The 23,540-nt window shown below is 41.4% G+C and overlaps 1 protein-coding gene across 1 annotated transcript in view; it reads left to right on the top strand.

Annotated features, from left to right (window-relative positions):
• lobo (lost boys) overlaps positions 1-578 on the top strand; it is a 31,270-nt gene extending 30,692 nt beyond the window's left edge. Inside the window, exons 8-9 of the mRNA XM_065865381.2 lie at positions 49-243; positions 294-578. Of these exons, the coding sequence (XP_065721453.2) occupies positions 49-243; positions 294-551 (453 nt within the window). The 3' untranslated portion in view covers positions 552-578. The remainder of the gene's footprint in view (positions 1-48; positions 244-293) is intronic.
• Positions 579-23,540: the final 22,962 nt, after the last annotated feature.

Below are 23,540 nucleotides of genomic sequence, written 5' to 3'. Positions count from 1 at the left end.
TAATATTATAGAACTTAACTTTGAACATCAAAATTATTTCACTTTTAGTTTGAGGAGGAAGAAGAACTTAAGAAGGAAATAGCCAGTAAGCCCGCTGATTTCCTGGCCCCATATCTAGTACCTTATAAGGACCAGGATGAGCTTACTCCCGAACAATCTCTGAATGCATATAATTCTTGTCTAAACGACTTGAAATCGCGGTTTGTGAGCTTGCTAAACAACTTGCAACGTCATTATGAAGATGTAAGTCCTGGATAATATATAAACATAAATATTTATAATTTAATTTCCAGCTAACCTCTGAGTCAAAGTCCCTGAATCGTTTTCTCAACAAATTTGAGAACCAGTTCAACAACTACGATTACAAACGTCTGGTACAACAGTCGAAGGATCTGGAACTCAATAAGCGAATGGTGCAACAGCGTTTGACCCTGACTCATGAAGAATCTCAAAAGAAATACGAAATAGTTAAGAACTCCTTGCTCAAGGACTCGCGGCTTAATTTCAAAAAGGAAGATTTGGGAAGGAGGCCGTCTGAGACGTCAAAATAAGGATACGACCGACTTAGTATTAAATAAAAAAAAATCAATAACATGTAAGAATATTATTTTAATAAGCAAGAAATTAAAGGGGTAAACCTTCCTTTGACCCTTCAGATATGCGTTTTGTATACAATTTTTCAATAAATAGTTGAGAAATTTATACTTGTTAAAAAATGTAAGTATTATTTTGAAGTTACCTAATTTAATTCAATAGAAATGACTTTAAGGTGCTTTAACATAAAAAGTTTCTTTATCTTGAATATATATTTTAAATTTCATACCCGCAGCCAAAAAGTATTCATAAATTTCACTAATAAATCTCTTGTGAATCTTAATTGCAACTAGGCAAAATGGCCAAATAAATAAATTGAATTCAATTGAGGCCTTCAAAGAGTTCAACGAGAACAGATGACTTTCCGATTAAATCGAAATCAAAGGTTGGCCTTTAAGATGCAGATACGGGTTTTCTGAGAGTTTCTTTCACCGTTGGATAAGTGGATTCTAAAATGCGAATGTCGATTTCATGGCCTAGAATCATTGCCTCCGCGCGAACAACGTCGCTAAGGGCGAGTTTCGGATGGTTTGGGTGTTTTTCGGGTGATTTTCGGAGATTTGGGTTGGGGGAGGGGGTGGATGCTACGACGACGACGGCGAGGAAAATTCGTTTCAAAAAGTGACCGTTTGAAAATTGGACAAAGTGGCTGATGCTGCTGCCGTGTACGGACCCGCGCCCAAGGCACACAAGCCGCACAGCCGAAGAGCCGTGGTTGGAGGCAGGACACTCACACACACACTCACACACCTCCGTTCGCATTCACATACAAATATCCTGAAAAACACACACATTCACACACACACTCATGTCTGAGCTGGGCGGCTGTCCATTTAGCGCGATACTCATACCCACACCCCTTAAAAAGCGCTCACACAATCGTTCACGACCCACGCACACACATGCACACAGCGAACACTCATATGATGTCCGTGACCCCCACCCACCGCCGCCCACGGCCCACCCATTGCCACCCCTCGTCCTGATGGGACGGCGAAATTGGGTTCGTCCCTTGAAAGAATCGTCCTAAGATGAAAGTGCTGTCCCTTGTCCGCCTACCGTACGTTAGCTTCGCTGAAAATTTGCTCGTGGCATGAACACATGTGGCGTAATTTCGTCGCAGATTTTTGTTCGCTAACTGGACAAGGAGATTTCGTGCACTGAGGGAAAAAGAGTGCCACATTGCTAAGAAAATTTAACTACATTTTTTTAGGATTTTTCAGTTTCCATGATACTAACTTAAAGTCAATACTTTTACCATTTGTAATATGTTTTCTGAGTATCTTTAAAAATGTATTCTTCTCATAAATCACCAGAAAAGGTTGTTCTTTATCACTACATTTAAGAATTTTAAATAGTTTATGTTGATTTTAAATTTTTATAATTAAAAAATGTTACAAAAATGGCTTTTGTTATATTTATTTGTAATAGGCTTCTCATTTTATTTTATTATCTGACCATTTATAATGTTTTAGTGCAAGCTTATTGGCAGTCAAGGTATTCTAAAGATTAACATACATTGTAAGGCCCTCTAAAGCCACCCAAGACATACCCCAAAAAGTATGCTACTTTTTTTGGCAGTGTCCTTTTTGGACTTCCGAGTCGCGGGACCCCGTAATAGCGGCTAGTCAATGTTCTGCGCCAAGGCGTGGGCCGTGTGTGTTGTCGTCCCCCGCGGTGGTGGAACTTCCTTTTCGTCCTTTCGGCCGCCCCCACCTCTCGACCCCCCGCCCCCCCTCGCATCCTTGCCATCAGCATCCCATCCGTGGTTGCCTCGGACTTGGGCAGTGACCGGCTGGGCATAAGTACAGTTGTGTAAATACACTAGCGGCCAACGCCGCGGCCCAAGAATTTGTATTTTATCAGCATCATTCACATCGCGTAGTCAAGGACTCCCAATATTTACGCGAAGTATACACATACATACATGCACATGTGTGTGTGTATTAGATTGTGTGTGAGTGTAAGTGGGTTCTTGCCGAAGCAAACAGGACATGTGATGGTGGTAGTGGTGGTGGGGGGCATCGCGAGGGTTTTGCACACGGGTTGTCGACTCCGTTCGTGTGTGAGTGTATGTGCACGTGAAAAAATATCAAAGTGGATTTTAAATAAACATAATCCCATCCTAAAGCCCTCTTTTTGGTATTTTTAAGCATATTTCCAAAACAAATTCGTAATATGTTGATATAATCTGTTGTTATACAAGTTAAAGCTCTGAAATTGAAATCAACTGTTTCTTAGTGTGACCATTTTCCCAGCTGTGTTTATACGATATTACAAAAGCTGTGAACAAGAGATTCTTAAAAGGAACTAGTGAATAATACAAATTTTAATATTTTCAATGATCTACATTTAAATCAGCTGTTTCTAAGTGTGACCATATTCTCAGAAGTGCTTACATGTGTGAACAGGTCTTATTCAAATGAAAAATATATTTTCTAAACTTAACTTCCAAATTAAAAATCATAAAAACTTAAAAAAAATCTCCCAACTTTTCTACATGTGTGCGCGAGGACACACGTTTGCGCGGGGCGTAGCGGTGGGGTGCGATCCTTTCATTTTATTCCTAAATGTCCTTCCTTCAATATTTCAAACGTGCTTCGTGACGCGTCCGTTTTGCAAAGCCTGGGCGACTTGCAAGTGGGCCTTCGCCTTTTGTCGCGCTCCGTTCTTCAGCTTGTTGTTATTGTTCGCCGCTGACATGTTGCTGCTGCGCCGCGGTGAATTGAGCGGAGTGGGTGGAATGGGATTGGGACTGGGATGTAGGACGTGGGTCATGGGTGGACCGAAGTGGGTGGGTGGCTAGCAGGAGCAGACACCCAGGGGTTGGAGGGAAAACTTTTATCTCGGCGCATTTATTTTTCTATTCCACTTATAATATATGCCAGTAACAGGATACACACCCACATGGGCATATATTGGATATTTATTTTGTATTCGAACGCCCGGCGACGGACGAACGGACAGACGGACGGACGGACGGACGGACAGCGAACGTGTCAGCATCAGCATCACGAGAAGGAGCAGGAGTGGAATCAGCGGACTCGCCGGGTCGCCGGACGGTTAAGTGGGGTAGCCCGTTATAGGACTTATAGGACTGGACCTGGACTCATGGGGGAGTATGTAATGTGTGTGTGTGAGTGCCAGCGAGTGTGTGTGTGTGTTTGGGCCTTCGTCCGGACTCAGGACAAAACGACGGACGCTGAAAAATGGCGTGAATTCACTTGGGTGATTTGCGCGACGTCCTGCACGATACACACATTTAAGGATGATGGAAAAAATGCTCCTTTACCTTTTCATTTTCTGCGCTTAGAAGTTCGTCTTGGCATATAGCAAACAAAAAAAAAAATACCACGCAAAAAGGTTTTGTGGGTGGGGAAACCGTTGTGACCACATGACAAAATTTCTACCTAGGCTCTGATAGTTTCTATATTCTGTACGCTCTGATATATTCCAAAATACTGAATATAATATCAATTAAAAATTGTAATTTCCTCTATTGAGATTTATCAAGACAAAACTAAAATGAATCCTGTATTCAATTGGTTTTTATTGGACATGAAATGGTAATAAATTAGCTTCTTTTTTGGGAAAGTGCACTTCTTTTTGATTTTAAATGAGGAGACCAAATTTTATTAACAATTTTACTTTAAGAATACAGTGGGATACGACAAAATTAACAGTATCAATGTGGTAAGCTTATAAAAGTGGTAGATTAATGACGAATTTTAATATTAAAAAATGCAAATAATGCAATATTAAAAATTCTATTCTTTGTTAAACTAATACTTGTTAACCTAAAGTTGGTAGTTTTCCTTTAATTCTGAGAAAACTGTTAGTGATTTAAATGTAATATAATATTATTGAAGTAGTTAAAACCATTCATATTATTATATTTTTATTAATATATAGTAGATGTTTAAGAGCCATTTCAGTAAACTTCTGCAGTGAATATATGACTTCATGGTCCAGATTTTATGGGCCCATGAAAAAATAGTATCTCTCGTTCGGAGGCGGTCAGTAGTCCTGTGATCCGCTGAAAAGGGGAATAAGTACACCTGCCGTTGCTGATTGTTATGGCCCCGGCCATTTCCATCAAGTGCTAATATACCGACGTGTCCCCGTTGACGCCTCTTCCGCGTTCGGAGCCCCAGTTTATGACTCTAATTGCCCCCAACTTGGCCAAGTTGATACTGGTAACTGCTTATCTGTGCCCAGTTGATATGTTGATGACGTGTTTACTGCAGCATAAAGTCCCTTTTACGACCCATTTTATTTATATCCAAGCTCTGGTCATGAGCCTGTCCTGGCGCCAATAAATTTTTATTAGCCATGATGTGGCCGCTCTTGTTCCTTAAGACGGCCAGCAAACTTATTCCGATGTTTTATTGCCCATATTGTGGCCATTCGCATGTAATTCGCGTTTTATTCCCACACACTCACACACGGTGGGCGTGTGAGGAAATTAGTTTTCAATTAGGTTTCGCTTATTTGCCTGAGATAAATGAGGAGCGCACTTTTCAGCCGAGTAGCGCTACTTTCCCTTGAAGGTCAAAGTTCTGGAGTTTCGAACCCTACTATGTACAACATAATGAGCAACAGCCACACTATACATGTGCATTTCGGTGCACTCTAATTGAGGGATTAGTTACCCTGATTATCGGGTTCATTAAACTTTCACCAGACAATGGGCCTCTGTTATTATGCAGTTAGCCCAGTAAAGCAGGTGTGCGTATATGGCATATAATGTACTTCATTATTGTGCAACCATGTATACATATATGTATAGCAACTATGTACAGGTGCCGACTGCATTGACATTGACTTTCATCTCATTATAATGGCAACAAATGTTTATTTATGATTGTACTTGCCGACACATGTGTGTGCGCCTGTGTTAATGGGGCAAATTCCAGCCAAACTGCCACAAGCATTGGGTTAAACAACTTGTTTTCCTAATTTAATGATAATGAGCTATTTATGGCTGGATACATGGATACATATCGGTGAGTGTGAGTGACCAGCTACTTATGAGGCTTCCAGGGAAAGTGTTCCCTCCCCAGTGTGTTGATGTCCATGTGATGTGCGAACATGTCTCTGCATTCTGCTAATGAATGTAGGCAACTGCAGGCTGCATTATTTATAATATCTGTTAAACACCAATTGGCATTTATTGTTTCCGGCGCCTTAATTTGTCAGCATTCTGGTTAATGAGTGGTCTTTAAGTTATCAGAGAAGAGATACTTTAATTGCTGGTAATTGTAAGCTTAATCGCTTGCAAGGGCAGTCAGTTTCTGGATTTTACTTTTAACTGTGCTGAAAAAAATATTCAAATTTTACCTAGACTTTAATATTATTTGAGTGAGTAGGAAAAATCGAGAAAAAGATTTGTAAGATTTATTTATTTTCACTTTAAAACCACTTTTAAGAAATAATGATTTTTAGTCAAGGAAAAGCTTAATATAATTTCAAATTTTGTTTTCTTAGACGCTTTACCTTTAAGCTGAATTTTAAGGATGTATTCGTATTGATTTAAATTTAATTAAGAACGCAGGAAAGCAATTTCCAAAAGACTAGTTATAAATTAAAACATAAAGAAAGTCCCTGAAGGTAAGTTAATTAAAATGACATTGCCCTAGGACAATAAATGGTTAATTTCTTAAATTATAGTATCTAAATATAATAAAGTAATAGGCAAATATTGCTTGAGCTAATTTATAACATTTAAGAGTTTTTAAAAAATTCAACAATTTTCAAATAAAATTATTTGCCTTAAGCAAATGATAAGTTTTGAGCTCAAACAAATGGTGCCATAGATAAGACTGGTGTTGTGGAAATTTTCTAATGACAGCCGCCGAGGTATAAATTATTTATCTCGGAATTATTGGTAGCGCATGTCGAGGGGGGGGGAAAAAGCGAGCTGCCAATTGGCAAACAAACGCACAAATGTATGCTCGTCTTTTGCTCGAGCTTGAGTATTTATGTCTTCGTGGTCCGCAGTACAATATACGCAGGATGCATTTATGCAAATGCATATCGCACACACAGATACACACACACACACACACATACACACACGCCATGTAATTGCAGGCACGCGCAATTTCTTCAAGTTAGACGCACATGTGTGTGAGTGTGGCAAATGAAAGTTATATACTCGTATAATATGCATATTCCAGAGGAGGCATGCGCTAGTGTGCGTTCTCGTTCTAATTCTAATGTCCAGCGTTTGAAAGTCTTCAGGATGCGAATGCGAATGCGAGTACGTACGGACACACGCACCTAAGGACCTAGTTCGGATATACATAGTCTATGTGTCTATATGTCGGCGATGGCGATGGCGATGGCAGTGGCAGTGGCGGTGGTAGTAGAATCCTGGCGTGGTCGTCAGATGGCTAGGATGCAGTCTTGATACATGAGCGGCCATCCAGTCGGGCATCCGTTCAGGCGCAAAATCTGATGTGGCTGCTCCTACTACGTTGTCCTTATTGCAGCAGTACGACTCCCCCCTCCTCCCTCACCTCCTCCTCCTGCGCCACATCCTTTGCATCCTTTCGCATCCTTTTGCTTGCCTTGCGAGCCAAACTCGCTACGAAACTTTCTGCCCAGGAAAGTAAGCATGTGTACATGCCGCACACGTTCGTATATATGTGCATATATCGGAGCTAGGTAGGTGTGCTTTGCATCATTGGCCGTCCACCTCCACGGATGACCAGCAGTAACCGAAATGCACGATAAGATTTGGCACAGTGGTTCTGGAGAGCCGAGTTCCTGCTTGTTTTCTATGCGGTCTAACCTCGAGGTCCTTGGAAGTCCTGCTTACCAAATTTCAGCTATTGGATTAGCAACCATCTTTTGGTTTTCATTGGGATATGGAAATATGCAGAGGAAGATTTAATTGGTTGAATACTAATACTCCTAACTTAAAAGAACATTATAAAGTGTAGTATTTGACCTAAATAACACATTTTGTAGTTCAATGGTTTTTAAGGAACTCATAAGAAAAAAGATATATCCTGTTTATAAAACACTTAAAGATAGCCTTGAACTAAGTATAAGGAACTACTTAATAGCAATTAAGTAGAAACGTAATTTTGATTTCCCATATTTGACCCATATTTTGAAAAAGTATATCAACTGACTACCTATTATAAAATATATTGAATCAAATCTTTTTTCTATCGAAAATATACTTGAGCCTTACAAAAAAATGTGATAAAAAAATTACTTAATGTAGAAAATGTTATATAATATAATTGCAATTAAATAATCTTCAATCTAGACAAATATTTTTTTGTAAAGACAATATCTGCGAGCATAAACTGTAAGGTATATGTCCCAATCCGTGATATGGCAAATGACAGTTCGTAATTTTATTATCTATTCTCGAGCGGAGCGGAGTTTTAGCAGTGCGCTCCTTGGACGAGTGTATATACCGGGCAGATGTATATGCAAATGCCAGTTCCCGAGACTCAAGTGGCCGAATGGGACAGGATGGAGGGTGGTCAGTCCACCGCCAGAGATGGAGATGGCAATGGAGATGCAGATGGGGTTGGAGACTCCCTTCTTGGTCAATTGCGACGACGGCGGCATTCGTGAAATAGCCAACTTTCGTACATACTGCGATGGGGAATTTTTGCTGCTGCTGCTACGTCTCCGGCTCCAGATCCAGCTCCACCTCCAAACTGCTCCTCCATCTCCATCTCCGTCTCCGTCTTTCATCTCTAGCTCTTTCGCTCTGCAGATGCACATGTGTGTTTGTGTATTAATTTGCCCACCCACCATGGCTGTATATGCAAGCCGGCCAAGCTGGCCATGGCAACTTGAAAAGTCGAATTTTCGCCATCTCGTTCCGACGTCTCGCGCAGCTACCTCAGCCAACAGAGTTTGCTTTGCTTTTGCTTTTGCTTTGCTTTGCTGCTACGGCTCCTGCTTCTGCTTCTGCTTCCACTTGGACTTCGGCTTTGGCATCAGGATCCCAACAGCAACAGCAACATCAGAATCAGTCCTCAGCCTCTCAGCCTCAACCTCAATTTTAGTCCTGGCGATGACGATGGCGACGCAGCAAAACGTGACCTAGCCCGGTTAGAACGTACCCATATAGACTCCATCGCCAGTGGACCAGAGAAAATCTCCATCCCCAAAAGGCCCCAACCCCCAACCCCCAAGTCCTTGCTGAACAGTTTTCAGTTTTCCCCCATCGTTTCACCCTTTCTGCCCACAAACACTGGACCACCGGACACGGAGCCATCATCCTCATCAGCTTTAGCCGCCGATGTAGCAAGCAATCGCAAGCCGTATGCAAACAATATTTTACATAGCTACTGTCTGGAGGTTCTTGCTGCCCGACTTCGTTGGCGATGGCCTTCCTTCGTGCCGAGGCCTTCTTGCTCCGCTCCTTTCCTTGCATCCCGATGGCCATCGGTGCTCGATGTCCGAGCAATCGCACTCACACAGCCACGAGGATGGGCACTGAGAGAAATAATGGTTCCTTAGTTGATAATCACATTGTTATAGGATCTTCTTATGCCCGCGACGTATGAGTAACTTTTATAGAATAATATAATGTATAACACTTTTAGAAAGGTTAAGATATGGTAGTAAATCAACGTTAGTTTCATATACTTCATACTGATTGACTTTCCTAAGTAAATCTAATCATTATACAAATTTTAAGCAAATGTCATATGACCATTAAAGTGTTTTCCATTGTCTTAGCAGTAAATATGCTTAAATTATAATATAATTTTATGGTTTAACATATATCTGAAATATTATCAAAGCCCAAGAGTGATAATTGCAGTGCCTTACCTATAAGTGAAATTCCAATTATCACTTAAATTCATAGGTTAAACTGACTAAAACCTTTTACTAAGTTTTTGGACTTTGAGAAAACCTTCTTAGAATGATCCTCGAGAATGTTGACTTACCCAAGATCTAACTAAGTAGGCATCCCCCGCTTTTCCCCAGTGTAAGGATATGGGGGATACGGATGCGGAGGGCCACGGAGTGCTACGTATGCTGCGATGTTTGTGTTTGTGTAAATGTCCGCATCTAAATTCGCATATACAGCAGCGGTCAACTATGGAAATTATCGATCGACTTGTTTTTGGTGTCAGGTGGTCGGGCGATGGATGCGGTGGCAGCAAGGCAGCAAAGCAGCAAGGCAGCATGATGGACACGCGGCTGGCTGGGAGATGGGTGGGGGGGGGGGCAATAGGAGACGTGGAGATCCTGAAGGGAGGACCACCAGGACCAGGAGGTCCTGTGTGTGTGTGCCAACGAACTGGATTTCGGGGGCGGCCGATATGCCAAGGCGAACATGGGCGCAGCGCGTAGATTGAGATGGCAATGGCCAAGTGGCAGGAGTGGCAGGAGTCTCCTATTCCTATTCCTATGCGGAGTCCTTTTGGAAGGCGCTTGTCACACTCTCTCGGCCCAGAAGTTGCCGGCCCTGCGAATTACCACTGCTTGTTCGTCGCATTCGTCGTGGTAGAAGTCCTCCCCGGGTCCTTCTAGCTGCTTGTGCAACGGACACTCGGCCTCCAGGACAACGGACAAAGGACATTGGACATTGGAGAACGGAGAACGGCGAACGGCGAACGACAACGACATCGCAGTCGGCCCAACGACTAGGAGATGACGATGACCAAAGGAATGGGCGAATGCTCTGCATTTGCGAAGCATTCAGCGGAAATATTCATCCTAGCTCGTCTTTTCAGCCAAGGACCTCCATATCCTTTCAGACCCCCCCTCGACTCACACAGGCACACACATCAAAAGGCTGTTGGTTGTTGGGCAGCAGGAGCAGCAGGAGCAAAAGGAACAGCAGCCATGTCCTTTTCGAACGGCCGCGGCGAACTCGAATGGCTGGAATTCGTCGAAGGCGGGGTGTTCCGAGGGTTCGGAGGCCAGAAATTGCTTATGCGACATCCCATCCTCAACCCCATCCTCATCCCAACCCCATCCTAGGCCATATCGCCTGCAGTATTAGTTATGGCAGACCAGCAAAGGCAAAGACGGCTGTCCAGACTGGACGCATCGCATCGCATGGAAATGTTGGCTGGATCCTGGATCTGGGGTCCCTTGAGCCAGGTCCGCAAGTCCGAGAACTGAAATATGTATTCCAAGAGTGTGTATGTGTTTATTTAAATGGGGTTAGACCATGGGGTAGAAATGTTCGTTAGTTAGGGGCCCGTTTGCTGCGGTGGCAGCCCAGCCACGTTGAGTTGATAGTCGCTTTTTCCGACAACTTGATCTGGACATGTTCTCAAGTTGGGAAAACACAACCGCGCCGGGCTGCCCTGCCGGAATCGGAATCTCGCCACTCCGGCGGACTTTTGAAGGTGGCTCGGCATCCGGGGAGCCGGCGAATGATCAGCGAACCATTAACTTGACCGTCAGATGCTGATGGAGCGCCACTTCCTCAATCCCCAAACCCCAACGCTTTCATTTTATTTCACTTATTTCAGCGAGCAACGCGAACTCCCTCGGTTTTTATTGAATTGAGCTCTGCATTTTGCGTTCTCCAACCCGTACTTCTATATAAAACGTAGAGCTAAGCCAAATGCAGGTGGTCCACTGGGCACAGAACTAAATTTCAGACCTAAAAGCTCAGTCATTTTCATTTCAAATATCCCTGGTTTATGATTTAATGGGTCACGAAAAACAAATAAAGATAATTAAAAGAGAAAACCAAAAAAAATCCTAACAATATTTTAAGGATTTGTAGAATTTCTCACAACTCTAAACAATTTTCATAAATCTTCATCTCCAGCTTTGCTCTTCAATAAAAACCAAACTCTTATATATTTTCATACAACCAGTAAAAACTGAAATAAATCCTTTAAAAACCGACCTTCTGACTGAGTTGTTTGTTTTATTCTAATGCCATAAATGTGCATAAGCGATATCCTGGGGAAGGCTGAGTTAGGATGGGTTAGGATTGGATGGGATAGGTCAGGGAGTGTTATCAGTCGGTCAGAAGGGCGTTTTTAAAGCCAGGAGCAACAGATATCTGTTTGTATTCACCCATTCAGATTTTTATTCATGAACTTTTATTATTTCTGCTCGCTCATGAGCTTACTTCTGCCGGGATTCCCCGTCGGTGTGGTGAAAACAGGGGGCTACCGAAGGAGGGACTATGGTGCTAAAGCTTTTTTATGTTTGTGTATGTATTTCTGTTTCTTTTTTTTTTTGCCATTTCCCTCCTTTTTTATTTTCCTATGTCAACGGTGCAAGTGCTGATGCGGTCCTTTTTATTTTGTGCCCCACTCAAAGTTACAACTTAACTGTTATTTTATTACAACATTTAATAAAAATCAACAAGTGCATGAGTCGGCGAGAAAAAGGAGTGGGTCCTCGTAGCTCCAGGACTCCAGGACTGCTCTTCCTTTCTGTACTTTTTTTTTTAGTTTTTTTCCGGTTTTTTCTCTCGTCTTCCCAGTATGATGGTATGCCCTGCACTTGCCTGAACAAATGGAGCGTGATTTTGTGGCTCCATGAGGTTTATATTAAGTGTCGGTATTAAAATAAAAATGCTTGTTATTTGTCTTGGCTTTTTATTTAGTTGCCGTTACAGTTGCCCTTCGCTCCTCTTTTTTTTTTATTGCCCTGCCTGCAAAGATATCGCCGTCGTGGAGCGTGAAGGAATACTATATGAGTCCATGGAGGAGCCCCATGAATCGGAGGCACGGGAGCGCCAGCGGCAAATCAAGCGTGGGCTAATTACCCGCCGGCCTCAGGAAGCGACAAAGTATCGAGTTTCGATTAAAGCCAGCAGGTCCCTAAACAGTGTGTGCTTAATTTGGCGCCGCCGACCGTAACGGTACCCCGGCTCCGTTGACATTGTCTGCATCCCCAGAACCGAGATCTGGGATCTGGGATCTTGGGGTCCAAGGTTCGAGGTCTTCGTATTTAATTACGGGACGGGGAACCGCCGATGCCCACGGCGTCGCCGCTGGTGCGCGACTCAAGATTGGCCAAATCAGGGGCGAAAATCCACGGGAATGTTCGGGGTGAAAGTCCCATAAAAAGAACTAACCAACTAAGTAACGGAAAATTACCAAAAATGGGGATACCTTTCTTTAATAATAAAAGAAACTGGGCTCAAGTAATAGTTTTGTTAGTAAGCAAGACCAAGAAACTACATTAATAACAAAAGTGTTGTCTCAAATAGAACATGGAACATAGAAATGAGGTAATGGTACATATATTGATAATGTCACGAACCTTTTAAAAACCGAATTACTTAAATCTGAAATAACCCTCAACGTTAAGTACCTAATTATATAAAACAATAATAATCTTTCTGTTTTAATGATGCCAAATGCTTTTAAATAAGGATTCCATTTTTTTATCCGTAACATGTTTAGATAGATTGAATACCGAGCCTAAGTCAATAAATGGTAATGGTTTTGTAATATACTTCCCTTTTATAAGTAGGGAGTTGGTTATATATTGTTGTGACTAAAAAAAGAAGTTATCCAACTTGTCATTTAATGTTTAATGTTATTTAACTCCTAACAGCCTTATCAAAATTGTATAAAATCTTATAAAAACTTACCCAAGCTGGATAATAACATTAAAAATTTAATTTTAATAAATATGTCAAAGAAAATATCTATTTGACAACCTGTGTAATGAAATTAATTAGCCCACAAAAGAACGTTTAGCTTCAGTTAATTGCATTATCATTTGACTGGCAAAGTTCAATGAGAACGGGTGGCAAGTGGGATTGGAGTAACATTTAGACTCTTTAACTTTCACTATTTTCTTTTTGCGACTTTCACTATTTTCTTTCGGGGAACGGCCTTGGAAAAAGTTTCTTTCGCAAAAGTTGAGCACAGGAATTCGCATTAAATAAGGCAGGGCATAACAAATTTGCTTTAAGTAGTCTGACACCGACCTACCCTAATGTCTTTCATGTTTGGCCATACATGGCAGAGGCGAAATAAAAACTCTGAATGTGGCACAGAGTATCCTTGCACCCCCCACCCCCCTCCACCCAACTAACACAATCAAATATACACATAAGTATGTGTTTAGCAAAAAAAAAAAAAAAAAAGATATAAAAATGTGCATACATATGGACATACCGAGATATCCCTACCATATGTGCAAAGAGTTGGAATCGTATATCTCTGAATGTCTGGGTGAAGGGCACACAAACACAAAGGATTCCAGCCGACTGTCTGCCAAGATCCTCCAAGTTGGCAAATATTACGGCCGTAAACGTGCATGCATTAATGGGGATTCTGTATCAAATAATCGGAAAAAATCCCCACTAAGTATGCAAACCCATCAGGACGATTGTGCGTGTGTGTGTGTGAGTAGGTTGGTATATGAGTAGGTTGGTATATGAGAAGCAACAGATATGTGTAAGCGAGAGTCCTTTTTTTTCGGGGGACTGGGGGTGTTTGGAACTTCTGAATTGAATATAAAAACAAATATAAAAGTTTGATGCCTTGCTCCAGTCCAGTTGGAGGCCAGACATACATATTCACATCCATAGAGGGACACACAAGCCAGGACCATTGGACCATTCGACTGGCATTGAGTCACCTAAATGGATATTGCCGGCTTCTTCGTCTAGCCCAGATCCAGTGGCCCAGGCGAAAGCCGGCTGTCTGGCATTGGAGCACCACATCGCATCGCACCCAAACGATGACATGGAATATATATTTTTATATAGACAACGTCTGCTCAAAAAAAGTGCAAACAAACAAAACTGAAGAAGGAAGGAAAAAAATAAGGAGTCGCTACAGACACACACACACACACACACATAGGAGGAGTTGGAAAAAAATTGGTTTTATGATTCAAGGACATGAATCACATTATTTTTCCAGCACACATAGACAGTGGGAGTAGGTTACAAAAAGGTGGTTCCTGGTCCCTGGTCCCTAGTTCGAAGTCCTTGGTCCTTGGTCCCACTTCTTTTCCAGACATCCTCCTGCGGTCGTCCACTGTTCTCTCTTTCGGCTCGCTGTGAAGCAATAATTTAAATCCAACATTTTTATTGCTGCACTTGCACACACAAACAGTAAGTAAGTATATGATGGTACTATGCCATCCATGGTACTCCCCTCTGAATGCATGGATGATGGGGCCTTTTATGTACAGTTAGTTGGCCATATAAGTGTAAGCAAGAACACACATAAAATGAAAAATGAAAAAAAAACTTTCGATTTCGTTCAATTGTACTTTGAACCCGACAAATAGAATAAAAAACATTGCGGAATTGGCAAAAGAGTGAAAACTTGAAAAGAAAACGCTTTCCTTTTTACCGGACGCTTATAATTCTTTAGTACGACGTAAGTACGTCTGTGTATCACATTTAAAGGAAGTCACCGCTGGGGATTTAAGATGGGAACTCTTCTTGGGTAATAATATCAGAATTAAGCAAGTAACATCTCAATAGAGTATAGTAATAGATTTTTTACAATAAAAACCTTAAATTGAATAGCAATAGATACTATTTTTCAAAATGTCAACATCATTTTGGGAAGAATTTCTTATATACCTTAGAAATATTTAGTATACTTTAGTATTTAAGTTAGGAACTACTTTAAAGTAATAAAGTAATAATATCCAGGAGAAATGCCTTGAGTTCCTTGGAAACATTTTAAATAATTAAAAGAACACCTATGAAATTCATTAATAAAGCAAAGGTTATTTACCCTACCTTCTGTGTCTCTTTAATATTTCATTACAACCTATTTAGTTCGTTATCTGAACCTAATAGCTGTGAGAATCCTAAACCAAACACATGCGATTGGTAGAATGAGATGGACTAATTAAGCATATCAAAATAATTTGACTGACTTATTATGTGTGATTATATAGTGCGACTGGCACTATTTACAATGCATTTTAATTGCAAGGCCATTGAGCTTTCAATTGGCAATGAAATCAAACAACTCATTCATTTAAGCATGTGCACGGGGTGTACATATTTATTTACTTGCCTGAGTGACCAAGTATTTACTATAATTCGGACTTCCTGTAAGGACATGCATGTATGTACAGCGAATTGTGCTATGTGGCTAGACGTTATAATGTGCATTATAATTATGTACACATTTATGTCCCTATAATTGCATTTATGTACTGGACGCTATACATGCAGTTCGTCTACGTTTGTGCGTGTTTGTATGGTTGTGATTGTGCTTGAGTAGAGCAGGTTTGTTGGTTTTGGCTCATAAATAGTCAAGTCAACACCAACACACACACACACACACACACACATTCCGGCAAATTAGGCCAGCACACTGCGTATTTAAATGATAATGAGCTGCATTCAGCTGCATTTATGCCGTTTGCCGTATGCCTCCGCCAGCGGGGTCCATAAGTAGGTACTTAGTTATAAATGGGCATGTGGAGATGTGCACGGCCATGTGAAGGCCCACATACGGGTCCCCAGCACATGGTATATGCTCTGCAATCATGTACGGAAGTACATACTTTGTCGTAAATAATCATAACCTTGAACCTCAAATGAGGATGTTACACATTCATGGCGTCAACGGCCCTGGTTCAAGGCCATCGAAGCGATTTCAGGGGCAGTTTTTCGCAACAGGTTTGATTGGATAAAAAAAGAGTTTTTCAGTTAATCGTTTACCTTTTATAAAGCTTAAATGGGCGTAAAGCTTTACCGTTCATTTGACTTCATAAAAATAACACTGATTCCATTCAAAGCGTTACTAAACAATAATGATAGCTCTTTAAAAAGTACGACATGGGTGACGCTTAATAATATTATTTATTATACAAGCAATTACCCAATTAGGCTGGTTTACAAGTCGTATATAGGTCGTATAGGCCCCTATAAACAAATTGTTGAACATCGTCTGAAATAATTGTCATATAGTTCGCAATTTTAACTCTCTCTTGTTCGAAATTGTTTGAATTATACATATTGTTTATGAAATGACAAAAAAATTAACCTATGTAAAAATTAACGTGTCGTATACGCAATATTTCATTCTTTATCTAACTATTCATTAAAATAATCAGAAATTTTACCTTTAATATATAACTAACATATGAGTTTCTGCAGATGTGTCTCTTAAGGCTAAATAAAGTAAAGAATCTTTAAATGCGTTAAGAACTCGATTTTATCTATTGATTACCTTACTTATAAACCATATTATGTGTTCATTAAGTCAGCTATCAACATTAACACCCCATCGAAGAGATTAGGAATAGTAAAAAGTACATCATTGGGTGTCAAACTCGTAAATATATGTAAATACGGTCATCTTGTGTGTAAAAAGCATCATAAAATTGTTACGACAGCTCTCAAAGTATAAGATTTTTTCGATGCCAAGGGTTCGCCCTACGTCGACGGACTGACGGAAATGTTATTACCTTGTGACGTTTTAGGGCGATTTGCTCGACCTTTGAGAATCGATAAAAATAACATAAAGAAATACCAAATCTGTTCTTGTTTAGCCAGGTTCTTTATAGCATTCAGGTACCTGTATATCAGGTTATTATAAAGAAATATTAAAGAGTTCTACTATTTATAAAAAATAAATATAATATTTAGATATGGTTATTTAGCTGTTGATAAACTGAAATTCAAATATCTGATTGATATCTCAAGTGGTTCCCAAGGAACCCTTTGACTTTAAGGCTATCCCTTTGTTCCTACGTCTTAGTAATTACCAGCAACGTAAGGAAAATAGAATTTGATGCACCATTATGCATCCTGCGGGGGCAGAAATAACGCATACTGAAATTAATTGAGGATTCGGGCAACCGCAAGGAGAAGGTACATTAGACTAATTACAAACGCATTACAGATGCAAAACGGCTGGATGTGCAATATTGCCAAGATGCAGGAAGGTTTCGAGGAGCGGGCGTCGTCTGCCCGAAAATCTTAAATATACAACAATCAGAAAATATTAAAACTGGCCATAAGCTCGATGCGGCCAAGATATACTCGTATATGCACATAAGTACGGTTGGCTGTGTATCGCAGGCAAATTAATGTCTAAGCAAAATTTTGATATTTTATACATACCCGAAAGGCACTAGCATCTACTACTTATATACAAGATTCCAAACTTTCGCAGAGCCAAACCCAAAAATACGTATATACATATGCGAAGAACCCCCACACTAACGTATATTGTTCACAGGTCTGTTATACATACAAACAGGCGAATACATGCATATACACATTCTTAAATTTAAGCAATAGATGACCGGACATGTGAGTGTGTATGTGTATGTGTGTGTGTTTGGGAGAGTGTGTGTGTGTGTGTGTGTTTGTATCCCAGTAAACGTCTAATTCTCTAAAATGTGAAATTTTACAATCGCCTAGCGTACATCTTTGCGTCGTCCACTGGCCACCAACCACCCAACCCTAAACCCAAGCCCACCGCCCAACGCCCACCTCCCACACCCACCCACTGGGCAGTGAAGCATCCAAGGCAGCCAGGCATCCACAGACCACCCAAACCACCCACTCCGCTGAAAGCAGCTCGAGAACCGTAGCCGTTGCTCTGGAAAACCTTCGCCTCCTCGGCCGCCGTCGCATCTAAACATCTCGGCATCTCCATGCCACGCCACTCCACTCCACTCCGCTCCATCTCCATTCGAACCATCAAGTCGTCTATCCCAGCCGCGTGGCTTGACCAGGCCCGCACCACCCCGCACCCCGCACCACCACCCACTCCGGTGGTCGTGGCAATTGCCCACGACGAGTCCGAGGTCCCCAAACGCGCCGGACTCCCACTCACGTATTTGCCGCCAACGTCCGCTTTCCCGTCCATCCAAATACATATACAGCGACCATCCACCCACCCACTCACACACATATCCCTGCCCACCTCCTGCTCACGCACACCCACACACCCACACCCACACCCACACACACACACACACACACAGTCACTCTTATCCTTTTCACATGTCGCAAGTCGTATGCAAACAACATTTTGCAGAAACAGTTCGTTCCTTGGTCTTCGTTTTATCTTCATGGCAGACCCTTACTTATTGTGGGGCCCGGCTGACCAGCACCGTTGCTTTTGCCATCGCCATCGCCATCGCCGTTGCCATTGCCAACCCATCAACCCACCGAACCACCCCATCCCATCCCATCCGCTCCACTTGCCTGGCCACCTCAGCGCACCCCACTCCGCTCGAATCCCTGATAGCCAGAGCCTGATGTCCATGCTGGCCAGGACCGTTGACGGAGATGCTGCATACAGCCGGTGACAAAATAGTGGCTCAAAGGATGTCGCCTATAAAGATGGAGTCTTATAGATCCTAAATCAGTAACCAGTATCGAGACCTATATGGTACATCTTGTAGGAATAAATGGTATTTAAGTAATAACCAAACCAATACCATTTTATCACGGTTTTTAAAATCAAGTGACGGATTTTTTATAGATCATAAATCCGGACCTAGCGCTATAAACCAACTTTATGGTAGCATTTAAGTAATAATTCTTAAAGCACTATGTTTTGAAACCCAAATCCATTTAACAAAGTCATTTAAAACCAGAAACAGCAAATATACCAAGGGAAAAGTACGAAATCAATCCAAAACTTTACAAAGACTTTATTTTTAAAACCGTTTATAATACCATTACAATGCTCAAATTAAATTATTAGATTCGAATAACTTTATTAATATCTAAAGAACTAAAACACGTATTATTAATATAAAATGTAAGTGTCATTAATAATAGTAAAAATGTTTTAAAAAGTTCAGGAAACAAAACAATATCTATTATATATATATCTATATATATATTATATATCTATTTTGAAATTATGAGTATGAAGTATAAAATTAATCGTTTAAAAAGGTAAAAAAAATTTTTTTAAGATATTTTTTTAAACAGTAAAAATTTATTTCATAAATCCTTTAGGAAGTATAGTTTTTTTGGGAGGGTTTTTCAAGGAGTTATGATTTCAAAAAATATATTTGAAACACCTGGACTAATAACTTTTAATGTTTGGAGTTAAGCTAGGTTAGAACTTCGAACCGGTGCGGTAAACTTTTTAGCCTCCTAGCCCTTCATCTCAGTGCTATTTTCGTGGCCGGCGCTGTGCGTGTGTGCTGCTAGAAAGCTTGGCTCTGCCTTCAGCTGGCTGCTGTAACGTCTAAGAGTGTGCGCCAGTATGTGTGCCGTGCCGTGCCGGTGGGTGATGGTGATGGAGATGGAGATGGAGATGGAGTGGTGGTGCGGTGGGCGAGCGGTGGCCAAAAGGATGGCTCCGTCCGCTGGCCATGTGTTTGTGTAGATGTCCGCTTCAAAATTCGCATACACAGCAGTGGTCAACTATGGAAATTATCGATCGACTTGCCTTTGGCGCCAGGTGGTTGGGTGCTATGATGGAAAAGTGGTGACGAAGGCAGCGGCAGCGGCAGCGCCAGCAGAAGCAATCTCCGCTGCTCTGCGCCTTCGTAGTCGTAGTCGTCGTAGTCGTAGTCGTAGTCCGGCGATTTGTGCCGTAACGAGGGAAGGAGGAGGTTGAGTTGGAGGACCAAGAGGAGCAGGATGTGGCCACATGCCCGTACTCGCATTCGATGCCCAGTCTAAATGGCAAGAACGCAGCGGCAGCTAAGAGATGCCCAAAAAGAAATTGCGGACATTTACATTATGTGTCCATGTATGAGTATGCCCACCGACTCCAAGTGTGTCCGGGGCTTTTTGGGCACTGGTTATATCGGAGCTAGGGGATTGGGGCTGGGGGATTGGGGGACTGGGCAGCCAGGAGGATGGTATGTGCCGTAGAGAAACACACATGCAAACGGCATGCGGCGGAATATACGTGAGCTTAGGAGTTGTCGTCGTCGAGATGTCCTCTGGTTGCTAGTCCAGACGAAGGGCCTCCTCCGAAACCACCTCCAATCCCAAAAACACATCCTCCCGGGCAGCTTCTGCATCAAAGTGAAACGGGCTAATGGGACGGGCCCAAATTCGCAGAACAGTACGGTATGGTACAGAACGGTGGGAGCCATAACAACAAGGCGGAGAGATGTGAGATGCGAGGAAACGAATGACTAACGAAGGAAATTGCTGATATTGTATGGAGCGAAAGTTGTGCATGTCTGGACGAAGGACGAAGGACTCGGGACTCGGGACCCACAACGCTGAACGCTGGACGCTGGACGCAGGACCCAGGACCACGGCCTCAGAAGGCAGGACTCAGAGCAGTGGTCTCTGGCAGCGGCGCGTTTTAGTTTTGACAGGACCTGGAATGGCAGCAAGACGGAGTCGGCTGACCCCACTCACTGGGATGTATGCCATATATGCCCAGCGCCAGGAGAAAATTCAAATATACTCGAGAATACACACACGCAGAATACACACACACACATACGCACACTTGCGAACAATGCCAGATGTCCTGCCGTGTCCGGCATCTTTCCTTACTTCAGATTTCTATTTCCAGCTTACCATCTCATCTCATCCCCGCCAGCAGGCTGCACCGTAAGCAATTATGCATCCACAGCGGTTGGAAATGAAGGAGCGGCCATCCATGTACGAGAATGTGTATAAGGATGTGGATATGGATGTGGATGTGGATGTGGATGCGGCCAGGACGATGCGAAGACGAAGATGGAGAACCTGCGGATGCAGGTCTTTGAGAAAATGCATTCGCAATACATGCGAATGCATGCACATGCACACTGGCTCTCCAATTAACACGCAGCACTTGCAAAACAATAGATAAGCTATATCACAAAATATAATAATAGTGCAGATTTTGCAAAAACAATAAAATTTTGTATAATGCTGCAATCTGTAATTGCTACCTTTTGCCTTTGCAATTTTCCATATATGGCAGACGTTTATTCTGCCAGTATCCAAATACTGATTTAAACAATCCCAAGGCCCCTCAGCAATTTGCTTAGATGGTACAGGTTAGGGTTTCAGCTCATTATTATGTCACGAAGATTATGGGAAAACAAGTTTTGGTATTTGTATGGGGATTTTATACATCAAAGAACTTGAAACCAAAGAGTTGCTCAAGGATATGAAGCATTACATCGTTAAAACTAAAGGTTTTGTTACGTTCTTTACGTTCCTTAAATATTTTTGGGCTATTTTAATTGTGCATGATTGATTTTAACAATTAACATTAACATAACATTAAAGAGGTTAGAAAGCAATATCACATTATTATTTTGCCAACTTCTAATGGCTTCAGATTTATTAAGGAAGTTACTTTTCAGGATACAGTATATTGCATATATTTGTTTTCAATATTAAATCCTAACTCTAAAAGACGTGATACCTTCTAACTTAACTAACTAGAACTCTATCTACACGCTTGGTTGCCCGAATCCTAAATGTATGTTGCAGAAATAGATTTTATTAGGAACTTAGGATTAGTTTTCTCTACAAAATTATTTATTAGTATACCATTAACACCTGTTAACTTTACAATAAATACAACATCATACAAAACTTTTTCAACTAATAAGTTAAAGTATAGTTTTTTATGGCAATTGCTAAGCAATTACATTTAATAAACGTTTCTGAAACAACTAGTTACCACTAGTTTCTTGTTTATTTATGCCCCTCACATTCATGGAGTGTTAGGGAACAATGTTCACCAATTAAGCCATCAAAGTGGAGAAAAAGTGACCGAAAAATTGAGGTCGCTGAAGGCAGAAGGCAGAACGCGGAAAAAACGCGCTGAGGGCCTAGTGGAAAAAATGCGCTTTTTACGCGGCGTCAAAAACCAACAAACATCGAAAACACACTCCCAAAACACTTTTCCCGTCTATAGCCGCCTAATCGGCGACAGTATCGCATGGCATGGCATGGCAAGGCGATAGAATGGAGGGATCTCCATTCCAACCAGAGGGCATAAAGAACTGCACGCCTTCCTGGTACTGGGTTCTAGATGGCACGTTGGTCCAGAAAAAACGGTCAAGTGCATCAAGCTGCATGCCACCGGGCAAACAAGCAAGCGGTTTCCAACTGACTGCCTAATCCCCTTAAACGGCGCGTTTTTTTCGCAGATTTCACTCTGAATTCTGCACTCTGGACCCCGAACCCCCAAGCACCGAACCCCGAACTCTGTGCACCCTGCACTCTGCACTTTCCAAGTGCCACTGGCTTTTTGTTTCACCGCAATTTTTGGCGCATCGTCGAAAGGTAACAGGCAAAACGGTGAAATGACAGTGAAATGGCGGTGAAATGCCACCGGCTTGACCTTTGCACACACGGCTGCAGATTGTTTTTTGCGCGAGTTCTCTTCATATCACTGGCGTCAACGGTATCACGGCAGTTGCCAACTTAATTTCCATATGGTGCAATTTTGATGGCTCCGACCGTAATTCAATGCCGTCCGCTTTTTTCCCCGTTGTTTGCAGCTCGTTCGCGATGTAGTGTCATATGCAGCAGAGGAGAAAAAAATTGGACAAAAATGGAAAAAATTGAGAAACACTGGTGGCCGCTAACAGCTGCCAACAACAGGAACTGCGATTTGGCCAACATCAGCACCTGCCATTGAGACAAGATGGTCAATAAAGGCACCTAAAAGGAAAGTCAATTTTACAGAAGTTTTGGGCAGGAATATTCTTTCTCAGATATTGGATAATAGATCTTTAACCTTCCTAAACATTATAACAATTTTAATATAATTGTAGAATTTTTTAAAGAAATATAATCAAATTAATAAGGTCGGAATTATATATGTACACGTCTTTATTTTAAGGAGTTTACGGAAGAATATTCTTTTAAAAAATTTAAAATAAGATATATTTAACTACACCATTTTCAATTAATTGAGGTTTATTGTACATATTATTTTAACCAATCAATATCAATTACATGTTTCTTAGTTAGTAGTTATTTTTAATGGATTTTTATCAGCTTAACTGAACTACTTTTAAAACAATTATTAAGTTTTTTATTGTAATATTAAACAAAAATATAGAATTTAAAATAATATTTTGGAACCTTA

Source organism: Drosophila suzukii, chromosome 3, assembly GCF_043229965.1.
Source record: "Drosophila suzukii chromosome 3, CBGP_Dsuzu_IsoJpt1.0, whole genome shotgun sequence".
In the NCBI taxonomy this organism is placed as follows: Eukaryota; Metazoa; Arthropoda; class Insecta; order Diptera; family Drosophilidae; genus Drosophila; species Drosophila suzukii.
The sequence above is the reverse complement of the archived record's forward strand: the minus strand, read 5'-3'. Positions and strand labels throughout refer to the sequence as shown.